The 10,174-nt window shown below is 50.4% G+C and overlaps 1 protein-coding gene across 2 annotated transcripts; it reads right to left on the minus strand.

Annotated features, from left to right (window-relative positions):
• Positions 1 to 2,154: 2,154 nt before the first annotated feature.
• Positions 2,155 to 9,491, minus strand: LOC120412002 (sushi domain-containing protein 3-like). Of its 2 annotated transcripts, none has more exons than XM_039571687.1 (5): positions 8,314 to 9,491; positions 6,560 to 6,748; positions 5,365 to 5,500; positions 3,350 to 3,526; positions 2,155 to 3,036 (listed from the first exon to the last, which is right to left on the minus strand). In XM_039571687.1, the coding sequence occupies exons 1-5, from the start codon at positions 8,489 to 8,491 to the stop codon at positions 2,805 to 2,807; spliced, it is 912 nt and encodes a 303-aa protein (XP_039427621.1). In that variant the 5' UTR covers positions 8,492 to 9,491; the 3' UTR covers positions 2,155 to 2,804. The 2 variants fall into 2 exon arrangements, with proteins under 2 accessions (XP_039427621.1, XP_039427620.1); XM_039571686.1 differs by having other exon boundaries at positions 2,155 to 3,039; positions 8,314 to 9,490.
• Between the last annotated feature and the right edge of the window lie 683 nt (positions 9,492 to 10,174).

The raw sequence follows: 10,174 nt of genomic DNA on the forward strand, positions 1-10,174 counted from the left end.
CAAGGGAGAGGAACAGAGAAAGAAATGGATAGGAAAATGTTGGGGAAGATGAAACAGGAAAGCCTTGGAAATATGATTGCCTGACAAAAGATTTTGGGAATATGAAAACTACAGGCAACATCGAAATGAAAGCCACTTTTGAAATACCAGGTCTTAGTTACTGAACAACTAGAAAACAATGGTATGGCCACTGAAGTAATCCCCTCTTGATTGAACAATACCCTCTGCTAGCAGGCAGGTCCAAGGGTCAGAGCAGACCCTACTAGCTCAGCAGAAGGGGTCCAAAGAGTAGTTTTTAGAAGTTAAGATGTAACACTCTATGGTAATATAAGAACTCTTATAGGCTGTATGTAAATGCTATAGGATTTGTATCTTGTATTAGATTGGTTAGTGACAATTAGAATATTCAGTACAGAAGATGATTTATTGTATTGTAACCAGGACTTCAGACACTTCTACTTCAGACTTTCTCATACTTCTCTCTTCTCTTCATCCCTTTCCTTCCTTACTTCCACTCTTGCTCTTACACTCTCTCTCTCTCTCTCACCCGTTTACTCTCTTGCACTCTTGGGCCTGCTCAGAGCTGAGTCTGGCAGCTCTGAGCAGTGCCCCTATACCCACGCCCTTTACAATAAACCGGCTGTGTCCCGAGACCTGCCTATAGAGATCTCTGTCTCCATCCGTTACCGTCTACGTCCGGCCGTCCCGACTGGACCACAGAACCCCCCGAAACCTACAGGAAAAGTCTCATTCCCATCCTATTCAATGTTTCTTCTGGTTTTTTTCCTGATTTTGTCTCTTAACAAAACAACTCCTCCTGAACAAGAAATTGGGGAGCACTGTTGCTAGGGCAGATCCTGGGCTGAATTCCCAGCCATGAACCCTATTTCAGTGCAGCAGAAGTGGAAGCATAGTCCATGGGTATGACACCAATGTACTCATGAGAGCCCAGAACACCTACAGCACTGTGTCCAAATTCACGGCTTTTCCATGAGAAGTCTGGGCAGTCTTGTGAGCAGCTAGGAGGGGACTGAAGAGCAGCTTACCTTGAAGCAGGATTATTCCCCTCCCTGTGCATTAGACTTGGCTGGAAAAAGAGGGAGGAGAAGGTAAGGTTAGGATGTGAGCTGAAGGGAAGCTCAGAGCAGGTCTTGTTTTTCCTGTCCTTTCTAAGGCATCAGTTGCCTTAAGAGAATGAAAGATTTTTTCTTCCTTCTTGTGCAGTTGCTGGTTAATGGCCACTGTCTGCATCATCATTTTCCAGGGATCTGTAAAAGTTTTACCAGCTGCTTTCTCCCCCTTTGAAGCCAGCCCCCAAAGCAGACTTTCCACAGCTTTTCCATAAGTCATGTGAAAAAAAATGACATAGGAGGTGAAATTGGGATAGATTCCTTTATTATTATTAGAAATATTAGAATATTAGAAATATTGTCCCTAGCCCTCACTCCAGGGAAAAGTGGCAGTGGTATCAACATCTACTATCAAACCTTGTCTTATCACGAGGAGGTGCTACCCTGCATCTTTTTAAGGCTTCTTTCCTTGAAATGTGATGCAAATGTTAACAGAAATGAAACTGACTGAGACTCCCAGCCTTTGTAGCAGGATTGTTGAGTATTGATTGTTTAGATCCTTGAGCAGACAGGACGTGCTGGGGGTGCCCATTCTTATTCCCAGCCCCATGCATGCAACAGTTCTTGGGGCTGCCGGCACCTCCTCTGACTGACACCACAGTGCCTCCCGAGATATCAACAGCATCCCTGTGTAGACGTGATGCCACATTACTCAACAAGTCCCGTGTGCCTAGAGTGCCTCGGGCATGCTGCAGAGGCATAGGTCTGTCCTGGGGTGCAAAGGGGCGAGGTGTCCTGAAGCTGTCTGGCCAGGCTCTGCATATGCTGCCTGGAACGTGCCCCTCGCCTTCCACCCAGGAAATGCTGGACAGAAATATGGGGTCACTGCTTTCTGAACGCAACTGATGGCACTTAGATTAGCTCTTTAAGTCTTGCTATGGGTCCTGATACACGTGATTTGAATTTCTAATGCTGGAGAGAAGGAATGAAAAACCCCCAAAAGGTTTGTTGGGTTTTGGGTTGGTTTTAGTTTTGGGGGGTTTTTTTGGTTTGGTTTTTTTTTTGGTGTTGGTTGGTTGGTTGATTTTTTTTTTTTTTTTTTTTTTTTAGAGGGCTGTTGTTTTGTTTGTTTGCTTTCAGATGTGCTAGGTTCTTTGTATTAAAGATAAATTCATGTTTTCCCCTTGACTGGCTAGCTTTGCACTCTTGTCAATACATCTTTCATGTCTAAGATTGTCTGTATAGAAGTTGGAAGATATGGTGAGTTCTGAACGCCAACAAAAAAAATCTTTAGGTCTCCATCTATATTCAAGTGCAATTAATTGTAAATGCTTCCAGGTATCTAATCTCATTCTTTGTTCCTGGTAACTGTTTTTACTTTCAGCCTTTAAAAGAGCCCTAAACAGAAGATCAGACTGATGTTCAAAACTGGAAAGTCTGCAAACAAACTTTAGGTTAAAATGGGGTTACTCAGACTTGGCTTTATGCAAAAATAATCAATTAAGAAGCTTATAACTCAGAAACTCCTGTTTGAAATGTGCACTGCTGGACAGGGGAGGGAAATAAAAGGATTATATAAAAAAAGTCTTTCAGCATGAAATGTCATTTGTTCTCCATTTGAAAACCCAGGTACATTAATTGGCTCTTCTGAAATCCTTTCTTCCTGAGGTCAAGGAGTTCATAGCGTTAAAAGAAAAATAAAAAGGAAGAAAAGCTGAATGGCAGTTTAAATTCTCAGAGCGGCTTCCCGCACTCGCTGAAGCCCTTGTGTTCCTCCACGCCGCTGCAGTAGCGGGGCAGCAGGTCCCTGTGCGGGCGGGCCGGCAGCAGGGCGCTGCGGGCCAGGTGGCCGGGCAGGTGGCCGGGCAGGCCGCTGGCGGGGCCCGGGCCGGGCGGCAGCGGCCGGGGCACAGCCTCAGCCCCGGGGCGCCATCTTCCCAAGGGCAGCTTCGGCTGCTGGTCAGGGCTGCTGGGAAAGGCAAGCGGGAGAGGCCATGGTAAGGGGGCTGCAGCCCACCCCGGCGATGCTGAGGCAGGGCCAAGGGGAGCCCTGCGCCTCTGGCTTCCCTCCCCCTTGAAAAAGAGCAGGTGCAAGGCTTCCACTGCTGATAGGTGCTAGGTGGGGAGCACGTAAGAGGGTGAAGCAGGGGTTTGACTGCCCAGGAGATGCGAGCTTTTTTACAGCTGGCTGCTCCTGCCTCCGGGTAGTCTGGGAGTAGCTCTTGCCCTTGTGTGAGGAGCTTGGGGGGGCAGCGGCAGGGAGAGGTGCTGAGCGGTACCTTTGGAAAGCCAGGTTATTGCAGCCTGCGAATGCCCCTGGGAACACAGAGCTGGAGAGGGCCGAGAGGTGGTAATCGCGCCGGTGGTAGTGTTTGAATCTCCCGAAAGCATTCCTGCCCCCCTCGGGGGCGGAGGGGTCACGCTTCCGTCCTCTGCCTTTCCTTCGGTGCTGCTGCCTGCAGGGTGGTGAGAGAAAGATGCCCATGCAGATGCTTTCCTTGTGCTCTGTGGTCTGGCTTTTATTTACTCACACCCCTGGAAGGATCTGGCATGTTTGTATCCTAAGGCAGCTTAGGATGTCACCCAGTGATTTTTACTCCCTTCCTCTGCTCCCAGAGGAAAGGCCTGATGTCGTTTCAGCCCTGCACAAAAGGGTTGCATCACCTAGGGAAGAGCAGGCCCGTGGGGAGAGGTATGACTGGTGCCTGCTAAAAAGACGGAGATGCTCTCTCTTGCTGGAAGGGTTTGGGTTTTTTTTCCTCCTTGTCCTTGTGCACTTCTGATAATGAGTTAGGCTCTTGATTAAAGGTGCATTCCTAGGCTGCACGGTCCCTAAGTGTTACTTAATCCCTTGCCCAGGATACAAAAGAGGTCCTGCTGGACTGTAGTGTAGGCCAAGAAAACTGGGCAGTGCTGCTGCAGAGATGATGCTCTGTGAGTGACGTCTTGGCACCTCTGCTTGTCCAGTCCTGCTCCCTACCATGACTTTTCTCCCAGTTCTTTCCAGAGGAGAAAGCTCCTTCTTTCCCTCCCCCACCCTGGGCTGTGTGCAGGCAGTTGCACTGAACTTAGCCTCCAAAAAGGGATATTCCTATCAACCATCTTCCATGTATTGTCAGTTCCCTTCTTCCTCTGATAATGGGGGGCTTTGTGTAAATCACCAAGCTAACAGAATTGTAGAATAATTTGGGCTGGAAGTGACCTTTAAAGGTTGTGTGTCCCCACTGCAATGAGCAGGGACACCTTCAACTAGATCAGGTTGTTCAGAGTTCCATCCAATCTGACCTTGAATTCAGGGATGGGACATCTGCAGCTTCTCTGGGCAACCTGTTCCAGTGTTTTACCACCCTCATTATACAAACCATCTTCCTTATATTCAATCTTAGTCAACTCTCCCTCACTTTAAAATAATTGCCCTTTGTCCTATCATAATGGGCCCTGTTAAAAAGCTTGTACTCATCTTTCTTGTAGGGTCCCATCAAGTACTGGAAGGCTGCTGTAAGATCTTCCTGGAGCCGCCTTCTCTGCAGCTGGAATGCCAGCTTGCAGCCTTTCTCATAGGAGAAGTGCTCCAACCCTCTGATCATCTTGGTGGCCTCCTCTGAGCCTTACTCAAACAGGTCTGCATCCTTCTTACTTTGGGGACCGCAGAGCTGGATGCAGCACTGCAGGTGGGGTCTCAGCAGAGCAGAAGGGCAGAATCCCCTCCCTCACCCTGCTGTCCAGCTGCTTTGGATGCAGCCCAGGATACAATTGGCTTTCTGGGCTGGGAGTGCACATTGCTGGGTCATGTCCAGCCCCTCACCCACCAGAACCTCCAAGTCCTTCTCCGCCGAGCTGCTCTTGATCCCTCCATCCCCCGGCCTGTGTTGATATCTGGGGTAGCCCGGACCCCAGTGCAGCACCTTGCACTTGGTCTTGTTAAACTTCACGAGGTTTCCATGGTCTCACTTCTTGAACTTGTCCAGGCCCCTCTGGATGGCATCCCATTCCTCAGGCATATAACAGGAGCACCCCCTCTGCAATCAGCAGCAGCATCCCCACTGCCAAAAACCCCTTCCAAAGTCAAACATACCTTGGCTTTGGAGCAGTGGTTTAACTCCTCTTATGCTTGGTAGTTTCAGATGTGTGAGCAGGAGGGTTGTGAAAGAGCACGGGTGGGTCCCAAGTGTCCCGAGTGGTCGCAACCCGCGTGTCTCAGCAGATGGCAGCAGCGACACTCCTTCAGCTCCCGCAGCTGCTCCTCACTCCTGCGAAACCCACCCCACCGCTCCCACACCACCTCCATACTCACCCCGCGCGGCTCTTCCTCGCCCTGTCCCGCCAGCAGCACACGGCGAAGGAGACGGACAGTGCCAGGATGACGGCTCCGCTCAGCAGCGAAGCGGCCACCGCCACGCGGGACCCGGTGTCCGAGGGCTGCGGGGCGGCTGCGGGCAGGGGGCGGGGGCGGTCAGCAGGGCCGGGGAAGGGGACCCCCCCTTACCCCCGGCCGCCGTCCCCCTTGCAGGTAACCCCAAAGTGATGTTACAGAGAGTATTTATTAATAACCCTTAAAAAAGCTAATGGTGAACGTGGGTGATGCCATGCCGGCTCAATACACCAGAAAGTTAATGGAAAAAAACCCCATATTAACACGTCATATTTTCTTCAGATAATTCATATAAAATAATAATACGGGGCTGAAAATATCAAGCATTTGATGTGGCTTGCATAAAGCGTAAGGGTAGTAGAAACTAAGCCCGAAAAAATGAAAAAAGGTTAAACAGGAAAAATAGAAAAAAATTAAAATGTAATAAAGTTAAAAAGGGAGAAAAGTTTAAAAGGAAAAAGGGAAAAAAGTTTAAAAGCATAAAAAGTTAGAAAGGAAAAAAGTTGGAAAATATAAAAAAGGCATTTAAAAGGGACAAAGAAAACAGCTGAAAAGAGAAAAAAATTAAAAAGTACTAAGGAGGGCCACTTGCAGCTGGCACATGCTCAGCATGTCCCGGGTTATTGTGAAGTTCAGTGTTCCTCCTGTTGTGAGAGCTTCTGGCAGTGCCCTGGACTCCCTGTGCCTGGCACCAGGAGTCGGGTCTCAGCCGGTACCAGGTTTTGACCCAGCCTGATGCCTTGAGCAGCAGTTACTGGCAGTGAGGGAAGGTCTGGTTATCTGCTGAGCTGATCCCAGGTGAATTCACCCTCTGGCACCCCCTGCCTCCTGCAGCTCCTGAAATGCTGTTGCAGTGACCCTGCTGGAGCAGGCATTTCACCGGTGCTGACCACAACTGACTGGGTCAAGCTGGACCTTCGCTGTCCCTGTTCGGGGTGGCGGGGTCACCCCACGTCCTTCTGCCCTCGCTGGCTTGGTCAGAGTGAGGCAGCCCCCGTGTGAGGGCCGGTGGCTGCACGTCCCCACCCGAGTTAGCGAGTGTATGGCGCTGCCCCCGCGCCCCGCTGAGCCCCTGGGGCTGGGCACAGGGGCCGGCTCCCGCCCGAGGGCTCCTTACCCTGGCACTGGGGTGGGGGGTGGCTCCAGGACGAAGTACTCTCCTGGCGGAGGCAGGCGAGCCTCTCGCTGCCCACCAGCTGGTATCCCTCCTGGCACCAGTACACGAGCACCGAGCCCAAGGAGACGCCTGAGCCTCCTTCCACGTAGTAGTATCCATAGCGTGGCGGGGGGAGAGCTGTGCATGGCACTGGGGGAGAAGGGGACACGTTAAGCGTAGGTGGTGACAAAGACCCCCCCCTAGTGATGCTTTCGAAAACGCTGCCAGGCCCTGTGTCACTCCTGCGGGACCTGCAAGTCTCTGGGATTTTTTAATTGGTTGGTTTTTGTGTGTGGTTTTTTTTGCATTGTCCATAGGAAATACATTAGAAACTCTAGCAGCTTTATTTGAAAAATAAGTTTTTCAGTTGCAGACTCTCCAGTGTGAGCAGCTACTGAACAGCAGAAGTGAGACTGGAAAGGTAGAGGTTGGGGAGAGTATGCAGAGAGCAATTTTTAGGAACGAAGAGAATGTTTTTTCATAAGACAATATTCTGGGAGAATATTGTTGGTTGGAACTCAAATCAAAGAAATATTACTCTCTGCTAGAGAGAGCTGCTTTTTTCATCCCAGCCTTTAATTTTTTAACTAGTTTGTAACCCACAGCTATTCAGACCTACTTAGTTATTTTGCTTAGACCATCTCTTCTGCATTGCACTAATACCTAAGGAGAGCCAAAAGTGAGGTGGGCTTCAAAAAGAATGCCAGTCTGACTGGGTGCTTGCCAAAACCCCCCCTGGGTATTCTACCGTAAGGCCAAGAAAATTTGGTTACAGGTATCGTGGCTATCAATATCCCAAATGAAAGGAAAATGCTCTGATCAACTCTAATTTAATCAAGCTTAAAACCTGCAGGCAGAAATGTGCTTTATCTAGCTTAGGGGGAGCTTCTGTGGGGAATTCCAAGTGGAATAGTAAAGCTAATGTGAGAAAGAGGTTTCCCTCTGCTTTTACTGAGGTGGTGAAGGCTTCTACTCCAGTGGGGCTGATAAGAGACACGTCAGGTTGAGTAAGATCAGACTATGTCTAATTTCAGCAGTGCTGTTAACGGGTGGTGCAGAGGTCTATGAGTTGATTCAGCGGTGCCAGGGAGGCTGCTGAATGCCTGGACTGGATCTCTTCTATGGTTACATTGTCCAGCACTGGTTGCCAGGACCTTCCCGGACAACCACCGTGATTTGGAGTGTGACATGGGCTCTCTGAGCTGCTGCCAGCCCTGGGTGGGTGGTCACCCCACAGCAGCCCTGAGGCTGTGTACCACTCGCTGGGGAATGGTGTGTGCTTTGCCCTGGAAAGTGGATTAAAGAAAAATAATCACCCTCAGCATTTGGAGATTATTTATGCTTTAAAAAAAAAAAAATCTCCATTTCTTCCCAAGGGTCCCAGCTCAGCCTCTAGGGATAGCGATGTGTTCAGTGCACCCATACCCTGAGCAGACAGCTGGTCCATCATCATATGCATAGATGTTAACACGAAGGAGGACTTTACTTTCAAAGGAAAACATCAACTGTTGAGTTTCCTCCCTGTGCCTTCTGACGGCTTCTGATGTGACACATCTCTCCCATATCACAGAAGCTTCTGTGGCCCCTACGCATGCCTTGGGAGTGCCGCTGTGCCCTTCATCACCACGTCCCTGCGCCCTTCCCCCTGTGTGCCTGCACCGTGGGGCCCCAGGCAGCCCGCAGAGGGAGAGGCGGGAGATCGCTCATTTAAGTACCTGAGATGTTGCTGTGCACATCGGTCCCGTTGGCAACGTCTCTGGGCAGCCCCTTTCTGATGTGTCCTGCACCGAGTGAGGCGGTCCCGGGCCCAGCAGCATCACTCCAGGCAAAGCTCAGGCAGCTCCAGGGCAGCAGGCAAAGGATGATGCATTTCCCGAACCTTTGTCCCGTCATGGTTTGGGGAAGCACAACACCATTGGGCGCCTGGCCGCCCCGAGTGCCTGCGGTTTCCCTTTGCGTCTGAGCAGGAGTCAGCTGGGCTCTTAGTGCATTAAGCCCTGAGCAGCAAAGCTAGCAGCCGCTCTTCCCTCCGCGTCGGCACAAGCCCTGTGTCCCTGCTCCTAGCACTGCCAGCCGTGCTCTGGCCACTCGGCTCCAGAGCCCCGCGGAGAAAGAAAACGGGTGTGGGAAAGGGAGTGAGAAACAGCAAACCCGTAGGATCCATTCTTTACAGCCCCCTCTTGCAGGGACTGGCTGTTAACCTCTTTCCAGGTGCTGGAGCTGCACATCAGGAACCCTCCTCCTTCTCTTCCTCCTCTACCTGCCAAAATCCATGCTCGAGCTCACTGCTGAGACTCTTGAGCTGCAGACCCTCCTGTGCTCGTCTCTTCCTTCATGCCAGAACGTAGGGCTAGTTTTCTGTGGAGTGGGATATGAGCCATGGGAATCAAAAGGGTATCATAGCAGCAATTCTGCCAGCTTTGCCACTATGGGAACTGCAGAGAGATCTGCTTTTCCTTTTCCTTTTCTCTGCTTGGCATCTCTCTGCTGTCATTTCAGACTCTGATTATTTTATGATGTTTTAAAGCTGGAGGGGCTGTAGTAGCAACCAGCTCTTGCCTCCTGGAATGTAGGTTGCTCCTACCTGCCCCTACTTGCCTGGTCACTTGTGTACACCCATGAAGAGAAAAGACGCTGCACGTTGCCGGAGAGCTTGAGAGCAAGATGTTTTGGAGCAGGCAATGCCTTTGTGCCAAGGCTCTCCCCAGAAGCCAGTACATCAGCTGTGTGACCAGCAGGACTTTGGGGTGACTTTTGGAGCATCCCCTGCTGTGGCATCCCCTTCCTTGCATCCCCTGGAGCTCCCCTGCGGGTGTCCTTTGCCCCTCCTGTACTGCATCCTTGCCTGTCCTGGGCCAACCTAGAACTTCCTGCAGGAATGAGGATTAGAGGCTGTTATTCACTAGTAGCATTGGCACAAATACAGCTGTGCAGGGAGATAGGTCAGTTTTTGTTCATTTCTCTTTTTATATCTGTGGCCTTTAGCTGTAGCCCGTGTACTTGGCTGCCTGTGGCTGCCCCGGTGGGTTCTGAGGGGGGGAAATGTTACTTTGGATGTGTGAGCAGCTTCTATTTCTAAAACCCAAGAGTGGTCTTAGTGTGCTTTACATCTTAGTGTGCTTTACTGTAGTGCATAAAGGAGAAATAAAAATGTCAGACAGGATCAAGCTCTTGTCACATCCCATCCCAACACAGGCATGCAGATGAGGGTGTCTGCAGAGTGGAAGGGAGTTGTGGGGCCAGGCAGTGGCCGGACCTTGCTTGCCTTCCTCCCCAGCACTGGGACCTGCCCTTGCTCCCACTTGAGGTAGTTCAGCAGTACTCTGGCCTCCTTGCACTTGCAGAGAGGTTTCTTGTCACCTCCATGGGACTTGGCACGTGGGAATGCCTTAATCCTGGCCTGTTTGTCCATCCATCTCTCAGACAGTCCTTTGTTTGGTTTTGGTTGGGCTGGTACTTCTGCACTTCTCTCCAAGGGATTTACTTGATTTCAAAATAAACCTGTTTCAACCTCCCATGACTCATAATGATCTGGCTCAGAAACTACTTTAATTTCTTCACTTTTCTGGTTAATCC

The sequence above is a fragment of the Corvus cornix genome, chromosome 1A (assembly GCF_000738735.6).
Source record: "Corvus cornix cornix isolate S_Up_H32 chromosome 1A, ASM73873v5, whole genome shotgun sequence".
Taxonomy (NCBI): domain Eukaryota; kingdom Metazoa; phylum Chordata; class Aves; order Passeriformes; family Corvidae; genus Corvus; species Corvus cornix.